Source organism: Rhinolophus hipposideros, assembly GCF_964194185.1.
Source record: "Rhinolophus hipposideros genome assembly, chromosome: X".
Taxonomy (NCBI): Eukaryota; Metazoa; Chordata; class Mammalia; order Chiroptera; family Rhinolophidae; genus Rhinolophus; species Rhinolophus hipposideros.
Genome location: NC_138046.1, coordinates 20859618 through 20880190, shown reverse-complemented (window position 1 = coordinate 20880190; position 20573 = coordinate 20859618). Strand labels below are relative to the sequence as shown.

Sequence of the window (20573 nt, the reverse complement as noted above, 5' to 3'; positions counted from 1 at the left end):
TTCAATTATGAAACACTAATGTAAAATTTATCCTGGTAAAACACATATCAGGAACAGCTGCAAATAAGCTACTTACTTAGCACTGACAGGAGAGGGTGGACGCCATCCACTTGCAGAAGATGGCCATTTATAACACGGTAAGTGTGATGACGGTTGCTTCTCGGTAACACGGTTTGAGGCCTGTATGTCTATTTGTGATCTCTGAACAGAGCAATACAATCAGATAAGAAATTACTAGCATTTACCTTACTGAAGCTGGCTTTTCTTTTTAAGAGAAAACATTCTGAATAATACACGATTTTAGCTCCTTCAACTCCCAATTTTCCTTTCATGCATGAAATTCAGGTACAAAAAGTACGTTCTTCAAGGCTAACAATTCATAATACACAATTCAAGCGAGTCAAAGAAATAATTAATTTAAAAGAAATATTTTACTTCAAAATCTAATTCTATTTCTAAATCCTAATGAAGGGTTTGCAATATTTCTCAATAAAATTCTCTTCAGAGTTTAGAAGGATAGTTCATATAAACTGTTACATTTTCTCCCTTCTACCAAAAATTAACTCTTCAGCTTTGGGGAAAATTCTGGTACAATGAATATCCGATAATTTTAAATCATTAAAATGACTTAGCCTATTTTATTAATTTTATTGCAGAATGCTATAAATAAGTTGTTTGTATTGAAATGGGACCTACCACACAAGCTATACAAAATTAAATATACAGATTTTAATAGAAGATTGGTCAATAAAAGGCATTTGACAAACCTGTGGAATGTTCCTCACTTTCACCTCAGAAGATGTTCCCACGCTCACATCGGGGGATGACTCGGGAGATGACTCAGGGGATGCTTCCACACTCTCCTTAGGGGAAACTTCAGTGCTCTCCTCAGGGATTGTTTCCATGCTCGCCTCATAAAATGCTTCCATGCTAGGCTCATGGAACCCTTCCACACTTGCCTCAGATGATGACACTTCCATGCCCACCTCGGCGGATGAGTCCGTGCTCACCTCAGGGGATGGGTCCACGCTTGAGTCAAGAGACGAGTCCGTGCTCACCTCGGGGGATGGATCCACACTCACGAGGGACACATCATCGCTCCCCTCAGGTGATGTTTCCACACTCTCAGGGAGCATTTCCTCGCTCAGCCCAGGGGCTGCTTCCATGTTTACCTTGGGGGGTGCTTCCACGCTCACCTCAGGGGCTGCTTCCATGCTCGGCCCGGGGGGCCCTTCCACGCTCGGCCCGGGGGGCCCTTGCACGCTCGGCCCGGGGGGCCCTTCCACGCTTGGCCCGGGGGGCCCTTGAAAGCTCGGCCCGGGGGATGCTTCCAGGCTCACCTTGAAGGGTGTTTCTACTTTCTCCTGGGGAGGCATTGCTACTGTTGACTTGCGAGGCACTGGGGTATTCTTCAATTCATCACCGTTATGGCTAAACAAGGGCATGTTTATATACCGTATTATAGGGTTATGGATGCCTGTGGGTGAATGAGAGAGTGAAATTTCATACAGTTAGAAATCTGACAAGACAGAAATGCACAATGAAACAGCATCAAAACAGAGAGAGAGAGGAGAGAGAGACTGTGTTTATTAGGAAATGACAGGGATTACATACAACACAGATGTGTTTAGTGCCATGAATCAGACGCAGAACAGAAGCACAACGAAATTGGTATTTCAGAAATACCACCACCAATAGAGACACTGTGAAAGCAATAATCCACTGCAGATGATTCTTAAGATGTTTCTCCAAATTTGATGTTCGCAATAAGCCATTTCTATTTTAATCACACTATATATAGTTAAGAATGATTTTCACAGAAAATTACAAGATCTTCAACACTTTTTAAAAGTAATCTAAACAACTGCACCGAGCCAGAGAACTTACCATTACTGGTGATAATGTAAGACACTCTGTACATGGTTGTTTAAGAATATAATGTAAAACAGTGCATTTTCTCTCCCATACTAAAAATTATACATTTGCGACAACATGGATAGATCTTGAGAATACCATGCTATGTGGAATAGTCAAACAGAAAAGGTCAAGGGCCATATTATTTCACTCATATGCGGGATATAAAAGAGAAAGCAACAAAGAAACAAAAACTCTCACTGACAGGCAACAGTATGGTGGTTACCAAAGGGTAACGGGGGAGAAAGGTATAAGAGGGTAAATAAAGGGGGCCAAGTATATGGTGAAAGAAAGAGACTAAACTGGGTGTGAGAATACAATGCAATATACAGATGATGTATTATAGAAATGTACGCTTGAAATAATCTTATTAACCAATGTCACCCCAATAAACTTAATTTAAAAAAACTGTAATAAGACATTAATCACAATGGGCTGGATCTCCGCAATCTCCTCAAAAGTTTTAACAATCTAAATGTTTTTTGCCTAATACATGGAAAAAAAATGATAATACTTAGTACCAGTCTTGGGAACCAGGCAACTTTATAAACTGCTGGTGGGAGTGTGGATTTGCATATGCTCCTCCTCGGAGGGCATTTTGACAATAATGTTATCAAAAGCCATTTAAAAAAGTACATACTCTTTGTTGCAGCAATTTAACTTTTAGGTTTATCCTTAGCAAAAAAAATCGGATAAATAAATGAAAATGTACAAAGTTACTTATTATAGCATTGTTTATAATACTGGAACAACTGAAAATATAATCCAAATATTTAACAGAAAATTAGGACTACACTGAGGCAGTCACTAAGAGTAATAATATGCAATTTATGAACATAAAAATATTATATATTAAGTTTAAAGAAAAGCAGGTCATGATCCCATTGTGTGAAAAAAAATATGAACACAAAAGAAAACTATTCATTTATCAGTGGTCAGTGGGTATTGTAATAATAGGAAATTATATTTAAAATTTTCTACACTAAATATTTATTGCTTATATAATAAAGAAAATAAACATTTTAAAAAAGGTATTTGGTACTGGCTTCCTTAAGATTTAGTAAATTTGTCATATTATCTTTAAATATGGGTGGCACATTTTTATACGAGCTCATCAAATAATAAAAAAGAACACATTACCAAAGACTGACTACTTAAGAATTTAAAAATTTGACTGAATTGTTATTTTTTAGTCCCTCACTTTTGGTGGAGAAAGCATTTTATTTACATATCTGTATGTGCCTAAATGGTTACATTATTTAACACTGACAGCTTGTGCTACAGAAAATATAGTAAGTATAATAACTAGATTTCTATTAACTATAGAAATTTAAGACAAACTATTAAGGTTTTTGATGGGAGTAATACATTAAAATAAAATGTCAAATATATGGTGATGGAAAGAGAACTGACTCTGGGTGGTGAACACACAATGGGATTTATAGATGATCACACAATTTAATCCAGAATTGTATACCTGAAATCTATTTAACTTTACTAACAATTGTCACCCCAATAAACTTGAATTAAAAAAACTAAAATGAAAGTAATTAGAAACACCTTACAACAGATTACAGGGAGACTGGCAGAAAATAGTCTGACATACATATAACTGGGCATAAACAAAGCCAGGGATTCTAACCAACAGAAGTAAAACTGCACTACCAGAAAGCCTAGGAGAGCATTTTGATTTATTTTACTAATCATATGAATATTGACGAAAAAAATCCAAAGGAGTGGGATATATTCTGGAAAGGAAAAAGTGGAGAGATAAAAAGGGAAAACAAATGATGCTAACAGTGTATTAGAGCTCTCCATTACTGAGGACTTCTAACTACCTACAGGCATGTCTAACACTATATGTAACCTATCAATGAGATAATCCACAAAACCCTGAAGATTTGTTTTATTTTACTAACAATATGTTCTTAATTAAAAGCTAAAGAACAGCTCAATATTATTCTTCCCTATTTTAGGAAAAAAAGGAAGGTGGAGTAGGAAACTTTCTCCTTTGATATTAAGTTTTTCTATACTTTTAAAATCCAGTACTTTTTACAGTACTGTGACACATTTAAGTACAGGTCAAGAAACTCACAGAACTTAAAAATTTAACCATCAACCAAAATTGCCTATCTCATCCTATATATCACCTATGATATTACCCAGATAACTGCTCTACCATGCTAGAAGTCATAAAATAAATATGCAACATAAAATGTTGGGTAAAATCACTCATTTGGAAAACTATTGATTCAAATTATGTTCATGCATTACTGCAATGAATTAAGTGATACAACCTATTCTTTAAGTGCAAAAACTAACACTTTCCAGCTTTCTACCATGCCTGTTACCTGCAGGAGATACTTTTCCAGGGACTGACAATGAAGCAGCACTTTTGCTCCTGGCTATTGACGCTTTTGTTGGGGCAATCAGGCGCATGATTAAATCATTCTCCCAAAGATCGGTGTACAGGTGCTGAACTGAATGATGAGAACAGACAAAAAGGATTCAATTTGAGGCCTCAAAAATATTGGAAAGAAAGATCAATGTGAGCTGCTTCAAATAACTTTCTCAGCCAAGAAACAGAGGCAATGAGAATAACACATACATACTAGTGAATGCTGTCACCTGGCCAGACTGTATTGTTAGGGAAGAGAATACCTGGATAAAGGTGGAAAGGCCCCAACAAACCACAGTAACCCCAATGAAGGAATCTAGGTAATATATTTAACAGACCATACCCAATGGATGGAGTCTCTGTGGAGGAACCCACATATGGAAAAAGAAGTTGTACATGACATAACAACTTTGACATGGTTTCCTACAGATATGTACCACTGATGGTCATACTGGTCAAGTCCATTGCCAAAAGCTCTAAGGGACTGACAGAATTCTTTTGCTAAAAGTGAAATCTTGTTTTAAATATCTAGCTCCAGTAAGTTTTTATGGTCATAAAGATCCCTATGACAATGACATTTGTTGTAATAGGATGTGACCCAAATCAATGAAGTGGAGGGTCTTCTGTAAGTGAATGGTTCAAAGCAACACTCATGTTTGACAGGGAAAAATTAGTCGTGAAAGTGTTAGAAAGAAATTACCTTAAATGAAGTACTTCAGTAAAAACTGTGAAATTCTGTGTGCAATAATCAGCAAGGAAAACATGAGCAAAAGACAGATGTGGGGTGATGCTATGAAGCAACAGAGCAAAGCTTTGAAGTTCCAAATGTGGCCGGTAATTTAGAACTTCGAAATACAAATCGATGAAATGACTGACGCGAATCAAGTCCTCTGGTACAAATCTATCTCTTCCAACATATGTCATCTAGTTTCTCAGCTTCATTAAAGACCACTTGCTCAGATGATGGCAGAATTATTTCATTTAAAGAGACTCTTCTGTCTTCACCCAAATAAGCATGGCACCAAAGCACTTTTAGTTAAGGGATATTTTGGCTTTCAATTTTAGGAATGACTTTTCAAGCAACTGAATGTTGAAAAGACATATATGTCTTTTAAACCACTAGTTAAGATTGGTACTTAGAAATAACTAACCACCTGATTCTCTTTCCACTGGTTGTGTTTCCGTAGGTGAATGCTGTTTGCTATTTCTTCTATTCAAAGGTGAGTTTATCCTCTTTTCTGTTTTTTCTGGAGATCAAGGGCAAAGGAATATTATTTTTTACAAACTGTTTAAATATATTATTTCAGAAGCGAGCCACTCCTTTTTCCAAACATTTTCTATCTTCTCTGTACTTACTTGTAAAAATGTCTTTAAATTCTAAATATTATGTGATTCTACATCCCCAAACTTAAAACTAGTTTCCTCTTTTAACCTATCTGAAAATTATTTAGAAAAACGGTAAAAATTAAGAGGGAAAATGTCTGTTACTATCTGACATCAAAGTTCCCAAATTAGACATATACAACCTTTTATTTTAGACACAATCAATGACATCTATTACTAAAGTAACTTATACTTTAGTTGTAACTAGTATTTTTTCAAACAAAAATGATCAACATATGGTATAGATGTACAGTGTTAGCAACCCAAACCATTAATAGGGGAAATAATCTGTTTTGTGTAGAGACATTTCCATTTCACTTGAAACATTCTGGTTCAAAATATTAAGCAATGTCTTTTTAAAGAATAACTTCTTTTTTGGGGACCTGCAAATTAAAGTGCATACTGACAATCTATCGTCATTTTAAAATTCTTGAATTGATAATAGAATTCAGCATCATTAACTACAGAGGTGTAATTGATTTAATCAGGTGATTAAATCATACATCCTTTATTAACATACTACAAGAAATGACAAAATAGTACAAATAGTTATTATGAGTCAGTAATGAGAAGAAAAATAGACTATTTGAATCAGCCAAGACTTAAAATAGGGTTTTTTAAAAATATTACAGGTTAGATTATGAACTTCATTTGGGTCTGAAATGCTCATCTCTCCAGGTTGAACAGGTTTCATTTCAATTTGAAGGGATTTTACAAAGGCAAGCCACTGCCAATATTGATTTTATTTTTCCTGAAATCATTAATTACAACATTCATCATGTTTGGGTGTGCAATATACGGTACCTTTAAGCAAGTTATTTCACAAAATATCTTTGACACATACCTTCTTGTATTAAAAACTAGCAAAGGAATCATTTAAAGAGTTACTTGCAATTACTCCTTTAGTGCAACAACTAATCATTACCTTGAAAGTCATCACCTGTCCGGTCTCTTTACAAGTCTCATTAATATGGCGAGTAGACAATAATGCAATCACACCAGTGTTTGCTCATTATATTAAAAAATGTATTGTCCCTCTGGCAAAATCTTTGCTAATTCCTCAAAGCAATTAGATAGTAAAACATAGTCAAGACTTGTGAAAAAATTAAGATATATTAAAATGAAAGTATATAATGACATTGCAACGAATGTTATCTAATTTTTCTAAAGGACTGAGTTGGTGGAAAAAAATTAATTTTACTATATGACAAGCAAGGTGCTAGAGAAAATCTTCCTATATTAATCTATGAATGGACCTGGGCTATACATAAAAGTGCTTTGGGAAAGAATATTGAGGACAACAATGGTAAGTGGATCAACTTTTGTTAGACCATTACAAGGGAAAATGTGATGCACCCAGACTGACAAAAGACCTTGCAAGCTCATCATTGGAAATTGTATGAGTCCTAAAAGCACAAATAACATAATGCAGTATGAGCAAAACAAAAATAATTTCAACATATTGAAACTACAATATTTAGAAGAAAATGGAAATCTTTCCCACTAAGTTAACCACGGCTACAATTAATTATAATTTAAATAAGATCCAGAATCTTTTGCTCTACTGGAATTTTATAGCAATCAGCATTGCTCCAAAAAATGTCAAGGCACCTAATATTAAAAAAAATACACTTTTTAAATTCAAACCATAATTATTCCTTTTTTCTCAGTCCATAAAGCACACAAATTGTATTTCTTCTTTTTAATAGCTAAGTTTGAGGGAATGCTGTGGAATGTTGGCCATGTCTTTTTCCCGCCAAGATCAGTTCTATTTTCATCTCCAGAAAGAAAAAAAGATTTTTTTTTTGATTGATGGGTATGGTTACCTAATCCATTTCAATTATCAGTGAGAGAAGCACCATGTGCTACAAGCCAGAAATGGTTACTGACACAATTCAGTTAACAATTTTTTTAAATAAGGAACACTAATTAAAAGGGCAAACACGAAGAGCAAAAGGTATTTGAAGTATCCATAGTAGGTAACTTCATTGGGATCTTAACTACAAAACCAGAAAGGTAATTATACTTGCCTGTCAATTTTGCAAGGTTGTGAATAACAAATATGTGCTATTATTTTCCTTAAATGAGGTAATATTCAAGAAACTTAATGAAAATTGAATAACTAGTTTAACTAGTCCCTAGAAAAAACTATTTCATTTATAGGTTAGAAAGAATATGAATTAATTTTAAAATAAATTATTGTGCCATTTAATGGCAATGTCCTTTGGTCAAAATATGTTTTGGTTTGGGCTACCTGAGGCCAACAAAACCATGTGATATGATTAATACACAAACCACAAAATGAGGATTTATACTGATACTTATATATTGATTTTATATACAGTGGTACCTCGGTTTTATGAGTTCTGAAACACTGGAAAACAGCCGACAGCTAGGTCTCAGGATCTTGCACTCAGCGGAAGCCGTGTGACATGTTCGACTTCTGAGTCGTGTTCGAAAACCAAAGCATTTACTTCCGGGTTTATAGTGTTCATAAACCAAAATGTTTGTCAACGGAGACATTCAAAAACCAAGGTACATTCACTAACAATTGTCATCCCAATAAATTAAAAAAAAAAAGAAAACCAAGGTACCACTGTATGTACATATATTGACATTTACATTGGCATATTGAAAATACAAAATGTTAATGACCACTCTACCTACTGTAAAACAATGTGGGGCTCTTCTGAAAGAAATCTAAATGTTCCACAATCTAAAATAATAAGTGATACTATAAAAATACATATAAGGAACTAATTCCATTAATTTGAAATTCAGCAGAATATGTGAAATAACTACTCACTTTTGGCAACAGAATTCTGAAGACCTGCAGATGACACAGTTGTTTGTTTGTGTAAACCAGAAGTCTCCTGTTCGAGTTTTTCAGTAGATACAGATCGTTTCTTAACTGAGAAAAGATAACATTTACTGTACTCATATTTTAAGAAAGCATTATTAGCTGAAACAACTTGAGTTCATGATGTAGTTCCATGGAGCATAAACATGCATTAATTAGGTACACAATGTTCACTGCCAGTTATTTCTTAAAAAACTATATATATATTTAACTTATGTTTTATGAAATTGTATAGAATTATATCCATATACAGGAAAATTTACAGCACATCAGTAGTAAATAGGGCAGATTTAATTTATTTTTAAACTATGCACTGTATAAAGCTTATTATAATCATTAAAAAACTGATTATAAGTTTAAATGGTAAGATTTTGGATATACTGGATAAAATAAAATTATAAAATTTTCACCTGTTTCTTTTGCAATCTCGTAACACGGGTGAAGAACTGTACCTACCAAAGAATACATGGCAGGACTTTCATTTAAGATGCAACACTCAAAACCTTGTTGCAAAAACAACCTCATATTAATAACCAGCATTTAAATACGAGCATGAATGAACTTTAATAGCTGTACTAATTACCAGTTTTACTTTCGGAGTTCACTGTCATTGAGCCTTCCCAAGACCATCTTTTTTGGCGTTGATCAACAGTGTTACTCCGCTCCAAAGTACGACAGAGAACAGCTTTGAATCTTTCCTATTGAAAATATATGCCAACAATTTTTAGATACTCCTTATAGTGGTTAGTATAATTTTGATATGTGGGTTACAAAACAACACCATCACCAAATTTTTATATCAGGCAAAAAATCTTTTGTATCAGGTAAAAGTTAAAAATAGATACATGTTGGGGCAGCCTGATAGCTCAGTTGATTAGAGCACGACCTCTGAACGACAGGGTTGCTGGTTCCATTCCCACATGGGTCAGTGAGCTACGCCCTCCACAACTAAATAGAAGACAAAGAGCTAACGCTGAGCTTCTGGAGGGGTGGCCGGATGGCTCAGTTGGTTAGAGCGGGAGCCCTCAACAACAAGGTTGCCGGTTCAACTCCCACATGGGATGGTGGGCTGCGCCCCCTGCAACTAAAAATTGAAAACAGCGACTAGACTTGGAGCTGAGCTGCACCCTCCACAACTAGACTGCAGGACAATAACTTGTAGCTGATGGACCCTGGAGAAACACACTGTTCCCCAATAAAATTTTTTAAAAAATAGAGATGTGGGGCCGGCCCGGTGGTTCAGGCGGTTAGAGCTCCATGCTCCTAACTCTGAAGGCTGCTGGTTCAATTCCCACATGGGCCAGTGGGCTCTCAACCACAAGGTTGCCAGTTCAATTCCTCGACTCCCGCAGAGGATAGTGGGCTGTGCCCCCTGCAACTAGCAACGGGCAACTGAACCTGGAACTGAGCCGCATCCTCCACAACTAAGACTGAAAGGACAACAACTTGACTTGGAAAAAAAGTCCTAGAAGTACACACTGTTCCCCAATAAAGTCCTGTTCCCCTTCCCCAATAAAATCTTAAAAAAAAAAAGTAGATCACTCCTTTAAAAAAAAAATAGAGATGCTTCAGTTATCAGTGCTTCTCCTAAATAACTAGGTTTTAATCTTATGAATCAGAATCGAGGAACTGACCGTATATCCCTCTGCTTATATCATTAGGAAATTTCTAGCAACTATATAAAGACTGAGTGGTCCACTTTTGTGTTTGCTAATAATACCTTAAGTTTTATTATTTTCCTACTTTAATTTCCCCCTTTGCTTGACTCCCTCAAGCATTTATCACCTGGTATGGTATGTATTTTTTAAAATATGCCTGAAATTCTTTTTAGAATGAGGCAGGAAAAAAATCAACTAACACACATAGAAGTGAAATCTATGTCAGGGTCATCTCTTATACCCATACTTATAACATCTTAAATTCTGGTGTTAACTAATACAGTTTTTTAAAAAATAATCCATGTGTTTGTCTTGACCTCAACTTCAATTTAAACTGCTCAAGATAACAGCTACACAAATGTAAATGTCACACTATGGCAAAACAACGCCACTTCCAGAAATGAGGTGGTTTTCTTTTCTTAGATATTTTTCATCCCTGTGCTATAGCATACCATAGGCTATCCTCAGGTAAGCAAATCAACTTCAGGGCCAGAAGGTTTTCTATTTTTCCTTGACAACGACCGTTTCTTAGCAACATCATCCTTACAATGTCCCCACCGTTTCTCTGAGGGCGATGAGGGTAAACATACCAGGAAAATGGAATCATCTATATCCTCTGCGGAGAACAGCAATTGTAATTCTTAAAATAAAATTTATCTAACGGTAGGTAATATTTTAAAATTGTATTTTCTGGAAGGAGAACTGACTCTGGGTGGTGAACACACAATGTGATGTATAGATGATGTAATACAGAGTTGTACACCTGAAACCTATGTAACCTTACTAACATTGTCACCCCAATAAACTTCAATTAAAAAATTATATTTTCTAACAGAAAGTGGTTCTAAATTACTTAGAAACCTAGAAAGACTAAAAACAGAGATTAATTTTGTATCATAAAACATTTCTGATTCTGAAGAATCCTATACCGCTGTTTTCAAATGCACTGACCCTCTGTGCTCCGCGGTTCCTTCCAGTGTCTGTGGCTCAGATGTATCTACCACTGTAGCCCCCACCTCCCTGCCCCAGCCTTAGCGTCCCATGGCCCCTGCTCTGCTGGGACTTCCCAGCTCCCTATGCCTTTTCTCTTTGTCTTTCTGCCTCTTCTCTTGCCACGTCTTTGGCTTCCTTTCTGTCTACAGTGTCATTTTGCTGCATTCTCTCTCTCGGATTCCTCTTTCTCCAAGAAGGTATTTTTTTCTCTCAGTCCCTAGGACTATCTCTCTGCTCTAGGGACCCTCCCCCACTTTGCACACACAGTTTTGTTTTGCTTTCTTTGGTTTTCTGTCTTAGTTCTCTCTCTCTTTTTCTCTCCCTCTTATTCTGTTTAACATAGGTAAGTAAATTAAGATGATGTTTCACAGAGGAAAATGGAGAGTGACAGAAATTCTGAGAGTCTATCAAATACTGAATTTGTGAAAAAAGACAGACATAAACAACCATAGAAAAAGGTTCAGGGGGCAGCCAGATGGCTCACTTGGTTAGAGCGCGAGCTCTCAACAACAAGGTTCCCGGTTCAATTCCGGCATGGGATGGTGGGCTGCACCCCCTGCAACTAAAGAGCGAAAACGGCAACTGGACTTGGAGCTGAGCTGTGCCCGCCACAACTAGATTTGAAGGACAATGACTTGGAGCTGACGGGCCCTGGAGAAACATGCTGTTCCTCAATATTCCCCAATAAAAAAAAAATTTAAAAAAGAAATGAAAAAGGTTCAAAAGGACAGAAAAGGTGGTACTGGACCATGGATGGGGAGGAAATGTCACAAGGGCAGTCCTAGAATAAGGAAGATCCACAGATGGAGGTAGATGGGGCTGAGGCATGTGCCAGAGCAACTGTGTGCACAAGGAAGGAGGAAAAGTGAGCAGCAGAGAAAGACACAGAGAAGAAGTCTCGTGGGGAGAAATGGAACCAAAGAGAAAAGAGAGAAAAAGAAATTTAAAAATTAGAGCAACAGGAAAAAAAAGACAGAAAGGTAAAAACACACATACTGAGAGAACAGGCAGAAAGTTCAAAGATGAGGAGAGAAAAAGAAAGAAGCTAAAACAAAGAAAGCAAAAAGAAAAGTGAGGCACCTCAGGCACAAAAAGACCAGAGTCAGAGAACCAGAATACAAACTGAAATTTATTTAGGGATACTTGAGTCTCACTGGGATAAAGAAAAAGAGAATGCCAGCAAGAAAGAGAATGGTGTCACACAGAATGTGCTGGATTCAGAAGAAAGAGTCAAGGATAATCAGAGTAAAGTAGTGGAATGACCGACAGGTGAAAAATTTGGTGTCAGACAGAATCATATAGAATGAGACAGGTAGCCAGATACAATAAAAGGCAAACTGACTGAAGAGGGACCGAAGGGACCGAACAGAGAGCATCACAAAGGGAGCGACTCATACCAAGAGAGTGCCAAACACCAACAAAGAGTCCGGAAAGGAAAAGAGAGCAGTGGGCCACAAAACAACACCAAGAAAGAAAAGAATGTGAGGAACAGGAGGGCGAGGAAGAGGGAGGAGAGAGTGAGTGCACACAAGACGGGGCCAGGAGAATGTGGAAGGGAGAGCAGTGCTCCGCATTTGCCTGGGACTCAAAGGCTGGGACTCAGTCACGCAATTAGAGGAGCTGTGAGAAGTGAGCCTGTCAGATGGGGGATTGTCAAGGAGAACCAGACGGTGGGTCTGTGAGTATTAGGAATTGGGCCAACACTGAAAGCTTTTTGGTAGGAGAGAGAGCCACTCAGAGCAAACCCCACGCCTCAGGCACCCCGTGTGCCACGTCCTGAAGGTGGACAGGGCTCTCTCTTCCTGGATCTGCAAGGTTCCTTTAACCTCAGCCAGTGGGTCTAAACTTCCAGGATCTGACCAGAGAGGGGCAAGAGACTCTAATGTTTCAGGGAAGAAGAAAGGAAGAAATGGGATTGGTTCCCTTTCCACAGGTTGGACAAATAAAGGCAGAGAAGGGCTTAAAAAAAAAGTATTCCAGACCCAGGCAACACACTGTATCATCTGATTAACAGGCTAGAAAAATATGTACCTTTTCTTCCCGTAATTTTTGTTTTCTTTTTTCTTCTGCGGATATTCTCCTCTGTTCATCTTTTTCTTTTTGTTCTCGGAGCTTTCGTAGTTTTTCTTCCATCTGTTTTTCATACTGGATCTTGGCCTTTCTTTCTTTTTCAAGTAGCTGTATTTCTTTATTAGCTGAAATATTCCAAGTACAAGGTGTGTAAGAGCCAATACAATATTTAAGTTTTCCACATTACAAAAGGAAAAACTTAATATATCTCACTCTCTTTCTTAAAAATTACTTGTGCTAATATCTAAGGATTTATTATATAAGTGAACAGAGATGGCCACTAAACACTCATTTTCACTGGGTGTTCATTTAACTCCAGAGAACTAAATTAGCTTAGATAGATGACTCTCATCCTGTCTGAACCAAACTTCCAAATTAAGAAGAAATAGTTTCAATCATGTGATGTTTCTGCTGATTTGAGCTAAAAAGTCAAATCCCACCAGTTTAACATGCTATACTTAAAATAAGAATTTAAAAAAAAATACATGGCCAGAATATATATATTTTTTTCCTTCAACTAGGAAACTTCTTTCAAAGGGCTCATCTATACAGACCAAATTAAACATGCCAGTTCATGGACTTAGTCACATACCACATTTTGTTTTCCTATATTCAAATTTCCCCTCGCTTAAGCCTGGAGAGCATCTATGCAATTGTAAAATACTCTCCTACTAAGAGCTCGGAAGAAACAGCTTCTCACCAAAACAAAAGTAATTGATATTCCATTTGAATGAAGTTAAGCACTAGCATTGTAAGTGGATTTACAAGACCAGGGGAGAAAAATACATAGTTGAGAAAGCATTCTCTCAAGGTATAGAAAGATTACTCTTTTACATCCTAATTGATACAAAGTTACACTAGAGAAGCATACCAATTAGTGAAATATACCTTATCTGTTAGGATTCTTAGTAATTTCATTTTCATGTTTAGTATCATTTCTACTGAAATCCCATTCTACTTGTTCCTACAAATGTTGAAGAAATTTTCGTACTTTAGTTTTCAGAAAATTAAAGCTAACAGAAACTACTACTTCAAAAATGAAACAATTTAGTCAAACACCATGGGCCTTCTTGATCTGATTTAGTATAAGCATTTAGTCTCATGCAATGCATGTTATAAAAAGTATAATCTATCATATAAACAGATTGGGAAAATTAAGTAAAACCACTTTGGAGACATATAACCTTAATATAAAATTTATTCTGATTTTCTTAAAAAAGTCTAAAATATACCATCTTGTTGTCGTCTCATTTCTTCCCTGCGTTCCTTTGCTAATTTTTGTTTTATGTCATTTTTAAGCACAGATCCATCTATTACTAAAAAAAAAAAAGAACAGAGATTAATAGGGTATCAAATGTTAATGATATGACACTTTGACATCTATCAAAGCATTCCAGAAATTATACCTGGTTTAAATGCTGATCTTGTACTTGAGGATTGGGATGGAAGAGAGCTAGAGCCACTCTGATTCCGTCTTTCTTTAGCAATGGCCTGAGCGGCAGCAACTAAAATACAGGGAGATAAAGGAAAGGGATTAGATATTAAGAATACAAACAGCTAATACAGGGGGTGGCAAAGCATAGCCAATTGTGTCATGGGGTGTTGTTAATCAGGGTCAACAACAAAAGACATACTGAGGTCATGACGTTCAACAATAATTTCACAAAGAATTGAAAGTGTGTGCTGTGGATGTGCCAGCATATCTGTGGACAGAGAGAGATTTGTTAGCAGCACAAGTCTGTGGATGAGTAGGCGCTAATGATTAACAGCTTTCAAACATGCCTCAGACAAGACACTGCGCCTAGTACTAGAAAAACTGAGCTGGCAAGGAACTGAAAAAAATGTTTCGCCATAGATTGGGAATTTAGAAAAGATGTGGAATTTAATGGATCTTAATTTGGAAGCAAAGTGTCAACAGTGAGATCGTCAGAGACAGGGCCCAATATTAAGGAGTACATTCATTTACAAATGACCTAGCAGGGGCTTTCTACCCCGGTGGCACACTAGTCTCCTAAATTGCTTTAAAAAAATTAGCAATGCCTGCCCCTCCCTGCCCCCACTCTCCCGTGGAGGGGCCCAGGCCTTTGCAGATGCTAAAAGCTCTATTCTAATGCACAGTGAAGGTGGAAGAGCACTCAAGGAATTTCCTATTAGATGGTATTGTTCTGGGTAGAAAAATGTCAAGCACATCTAAATTACCCAATAGGAACTTACATATGTCTTGTATAAGCAGGCAGAAGAGTGGTAAATAAACTTCAACAGGGGGTTGGGGGATGAGGAATGTAGTTAATAATATTGTGATAAGTTTACATGGTGACAGATGATTGATTACTCGACTTAGTGTGGTGATCACATTGTAAGGTATATAAATGTCAAATTACTATACTGTACACCTGAAACTAATTTAACATTGTATACCAACTACTTAAATTTAATAAATAAACTTCAATAAAGGTGAAATATAATGGCAGCACAATTTGAGGGAAAGAAAAACTAAAATTCTAGATGATACACATACACATTATTATAGGGTTTTCCCTGAAAGCTTTAATACCAGGTATGGCTGTTTCTAAAATGCCCCACAATAATGATCATCTTCAGGAGGAATCTGGAGAATAACACTGAAAACTCTCTTCTACCCTGGTATAAAAGCACAAGAAATATGATCCGGGGGTTCTGCATACAATTCTGGTTTCTATATATCAAGGAAAATATAACAGCTGATGATGGGCAGTTAAAATAATTAAGGGAATAGAGGGGCTGTCGTTGTACTCATAGAATGAAAGGACTCTGTTAGTTGCCGCTGAGGAATGATATCTGGGAGTCATTTTACAGAGTAACCTTGAAAGTGACATCACAATGGCGCCATAGGGATCACCATTTCAAAAGGGAAAAAGGATTTTTTTTTACCCCAGAGACCTAACAGCTCAGATAATCCATGACCTAGCTAAATTTGAAGATTAGACTCTTCCCAGCTTCCTTAATAATTCAACTACTGGCAATTTTGTAGACCACAATAATCCTCTGAATTTGAATACTAGTGTATTAAGAAACACTCTTAACTATGCTCTATAAATTAATTAAGCCGTCCTATATATCCCCCCTCCCACTCGCAACATTTCTATGTGAGCAGGGAGAAAACAAGCTGTTTTTGCACATTTGGTTTTCTTGCTTAGAAGTCCTAAGGAAAGTCTATATTCTGGCACAATTTAGCTGACCATAAGGGCAATTTGTCTCAAAATGTACAATTTACCAAATTTAAAGATCTTATTAAACAGAAGAAACCTTAGACTTAGCTGTGGTGGGAATATAAAATCATATAAAGGTCAATGTGGTAATATAACATCAAATCTGATTTTTAGACCTTTATATCAAAATTCCTACTGGCAAAAAATATATTCACCAAAAGGGCAGGCTCTAAAAATTATTTAAAATATCCATGCAATGGAAGAAAGCCTTTATGTCTGGACTTAAGAGAGTGAATGTTTTATTCAGCTCCATAGAATGAGGGAATTTATTTACCATTCATTTAAAAGTAACAGTAAGGTACAAGAAGTATACCACAGCATTTCTGTAGTTCTTATACTAATTCTAAATCCCAAAGTAAGGTTAAAAGTTACCTTTGCTTGGAGATTAAATACAAAAATTTGTAGAGTTTATTACTAAAACTGAATTATGAATCTTAATTTATACGTATGGTACTTTCCTAAAAATTGCCATAACAAATAATGTAAATCACTTCACCATATATGAAGTGCTTTTCATTTGTATTACCTCAATAAATTCTCATAACAATCCTATAAAGTGGATATCATTGTTTTCCACATGGTTTGTTTTTTGTTTTTGTTTTTGTTTTTTACAGATAAGACTGAAGCTAAACATAACTTTCCCGGATCACACAGGTAGTAATGATGAAGCCAGAACTTGATTGAATTGTAGATTAAGAAGCAACTATACTTTGAAATATTATATAATTATCAAGGACCAGACTATACATAACCCACTTAACCTTTATATGTGTTAGTTCATTATTCTCACCTCAGCTACTTTCTAAGGTTACTTCTATCTAAAATATCACAAAAAAGGAATTAATATCTAAATGTACAAAGTTGATTCAACAATAAATAAATTACATATATGGGTTTTGGTTTAAAATATACTTTGAAAATACAGCAATAGAATGATTTTTAAATGAAACATTTACCATTCTTTTTTTTTTAAAGAAAGTGCTATTATGCTGTGGCTAAGAAAGGTCTAAATTTAAAGAAAAAGTGTAAGACATTACAAGAAGAAAACCATTCTCCTCCTACGAGGGGAAAACTTACAATCAATAATCCTACCTAGCCCAGTAAAAGCCTCAGAATGAAATGAACCAAAAATAGGCATACTTTACGCTTAATAGGTTTTAAAAAGATGTCATTGAAATTTTGAAGCCCCTTTTGGACATAAAACACTTTAAGCTCATTACTGACTTCAATACAGTGGAAAATCTCTGCTGCTCTTTGTCCCCCACCCCCGTTCCTCAACACACACACACGATCTGTGTCACTAGAGCTCTGCTCCACTAGGACAAAATAAATGCAAGACAGAAAGAACACTCCATGACACCTAGTTCAAGAATGGTAATAATCTTCCTAAGGCTGCACCAAAGCACAATCACACTAAAATGCTTAATCTTATGAGATGTCAGTGATAAATACTCATCCCCATACTTATTCAGCAATTCTGTATCGTCTGCCACTGATATTGCTCTTGAAATCACATTCAGAATTCAACATAAAATCTGTAACCCCACCTATCCATGACCTTTCTTCACCAAGATCCTTTCTTCTCATGAGAAATATTTGATCACATAAACCAGAATTTTCTATAAGTAGGAAAGGTCATAGATTACAAAAAATGACTGAACAGGTTTTTTTTGTTGTTATAAAAAGAGCTATGGTTGTGTGGGCAGAGAAGAACCATACTACGAAACTAATTGTTACAGATTAATAGATTTAGTGCTACTCACTGTTATTTGGACAACAGAATAAAAAGAAGCAACTCCCACAAAGTGGCAAAACATTTCAAAGGGGACAAAGGGGGAGTCTTTGTCCCCTTGTCCCCTTCAGGAAGGGCTGAGACCATGAGGGCAGTTCTGGGCTAGCATGTGATGTTTCCAATTTCTAACATAACATGAGCGGCAAGGATGTCAGCTATGGTTCTGGGTTAAGCCTTTTTGCATGGCTTTTCAAGTTTCTGGTTTGAAATACTGTGAATTCAAGCAACTATCCTACATGAAATTTTTAAAAATTTAAATAATTTTCCAACGTTCAATATACAAACGTTTTGGGGGGTTATCAGGAATGCTGGTTAATTTAAATCACTGAAATAAACCAATGTCAGAAAGACTTAGGTGTCAATAAGCAATAAAACAATTTGAATTACTGGCAAACTCTCTAGGTGAACCATAAATAACAAACTAGAGACTGAGCTTTTCTCCCAGAGGAACGATGAAAGTGTATTTGCTTCTGACATTATTTTGGGAGGGGATTCAAAGCATTCTGAAGTAACATAAAGCCTCCCAATCGCAGCCAATCTAAATTAATTTTCAACTGCAAATGAAAAAATCTCTAAGGATTTCAATAAAAACCAGTAAGATCGTTTTATTCAAGTTCATGTAGGAGGAAACTAGCCAGAACTAGGTAAAAGCAACCTCCCACAAGCAAGAAACACTATCTTGCTCACGTAGTAGTGGAGCAGTCTCGTGGGCTATGCAATGTACTGCCAAATTTTAGAAACTTAACGATTTTTTTTTGGGGGGGAGACTTTTTGGCGACGGGACCAATCTAGGAGAAGCACTCTGAATCAGTTCAGCAGTACGGTCTGCAAGACGTCCCAGGGAAGGTGACATCTTGGCGAAGTGCTACAGCAGGCGTATGTGAAGGAACAGAGAGCCAAGTTTTATCCCAACTTCGGCTCCCTCCTCATTGCACCCTGACCAGGAGGGTGCGGAGGAAAGCCTCTGGGAGAGGCAAGGATTGCGACCGTGGGAAAGAATTAGAGAGCGAGCGCCCGCGGCAGAGGGAAAACTCCAACCACCGGTGCCTGGAAGGGCTGCCCCCCGGCCACCAGAGGCGGTCAGGGCGCGTGGGGTCCCGGCTGGCGCCCGCACATCCCGGGCAGCGGCGCGTCCGTTCTGGCGGTTGCACCGACGCCGGTCGCCCCCCAACGGCAGGCTGGGCTCTGGTCCAGCCGCTGGGTCTAGGGTTCCAGCCTCCCCCGCCCAAGCAGCGCCCGTTAGTTCCGTCGCGCCCCGCCCGCGGGGGTTCGGCCGTTGGCGGTGGCAGTTGGGCCGTTGGCTGCGGGACTTCAGCCATTGGCGGTACTGGCCGGCCGTTTCCCCTCGCGTCACTGTCCCAACACGGCTCCCCATCCCCATGGGGCTCCAGTGAGGGTGAGGGGAGGAACGGACGGCTCGAGGCGACTCCGAAGTAAAGTTTTCTGCCGCCCGTCGCGCCGCTCCAACGGTCTTGGGGGGCCACGGGAACCCCACCTCCCACACGGCCCGAGCTCCCCCGCCCCCGCCCCAGGAGCCGCCGCCCGCTCACCCATGCGTTCCCTCAGCCCCCTCAGGGATGTGCTACCGCCAGCGCCGGCACGCTCCGCCATCTTCCGAGCAGACGAGCCCGGAGGAGCAGCTAGCGCTGCGGCCACAGTGCGCAGGCTCTGGCGCGGCGAGATCGCCGCTCAGGCCTTGGCCATGGCGCCGGTGGGAGGGGTAGGGCGGGGCCCGAAAGGGCCGCCCCGCCCACCTGAGACCCGCAAACTGGGCCTCGCTGCTCTCCATCCGCCACGTTGTGACTGGCTGGGCAGAGACCACCTTGTCTAAAGAAACCTTCTACGTTCCTCGCTCTCCCCGCACCCTTATTGTGGGCCAGCCAATCATCACGCGGCTTGCCCGTGCAACATTCCTTTTCACCTCATATCACTTCTACCTGGCAACGTAGTAACATTCCTTCCTTCATTCATTCGTTCACTTAGGGAGCTTTTACTGAGTGCCTTCTGGGTGTGCTTATATCACGAGTTTGCTAGTCTTTGAAACACTACACAAAGAAAGGCCCAAGTTGGGGGAAGAGCCCCAGAGACAGGTTGGGAGAGAGGGTCCTTGGAGATGCTAGGGGTCCTATCACTTGCTTAAATTGTCGTAGAATAAATCAGGACACCGTTAGGTCTCAAAGTTGCATGAATTATTTTTACCATGCTTGTGGGTCTGTAAAGTGAGGGAGAGGATTTACTGGCATTAACCTCTCCAGAT

The 20573-nt window shown here is 38.1% G+C and overlaps 1 protein-coding gene across 9 annotated transcripts in view; it reads right to left on the bottom strand.

The window, feature by feature from the left end:
* MAP7D3 (MAP7 domain containing 3) overlaps positions 1-20145 on the bottom strand; it is a 31611-nt gene extending 11466 nt beyond the window's left edge. For 3 of the 9 annotated variants that reach the window (XM_081043580.1, XM_081043581.1, XM_081043582.1), the window contains exons 1-8: positions 19867-19997; positions 14683-14781; positions 14509-14592; positions 13238-13401; positions 9139-9253; positions 8502-8606; positions 768-1477; positions 77-201 (exon numbers count right to left, since the gene is read on the bottom strand). In XM_081043580.1, coding sequence (XP_080899706.1) covers positions 77-201; positions 768-1477; positions 8502-8606; positions 9139-9253; positions 13238-13401; positions 14509-14592; positions 14683-14781; positions 19867-19927 — 1463 coding nt within the window. In that variant the 5' untranslated portion in view covers positions 19928-19997. Of the gene's footprint in view, positions 1-76; positions 202-767; positions 1478-4265; positions 4395-5466; positions 5560-8501; positions 8607-9138; positions 9254-13237; positions 13402-14508; positions 14593-14682; positions 14782-19866 lie in introns of all 9 variants that reach the window. The other 6 variants (XM_081043574.1, XM_081043578.1, XM_081043577.1 and 3 more) reach the window with 4 other exon arrangements.
* Positions 20146-20573: the final 428 nt, after the last annotated feature.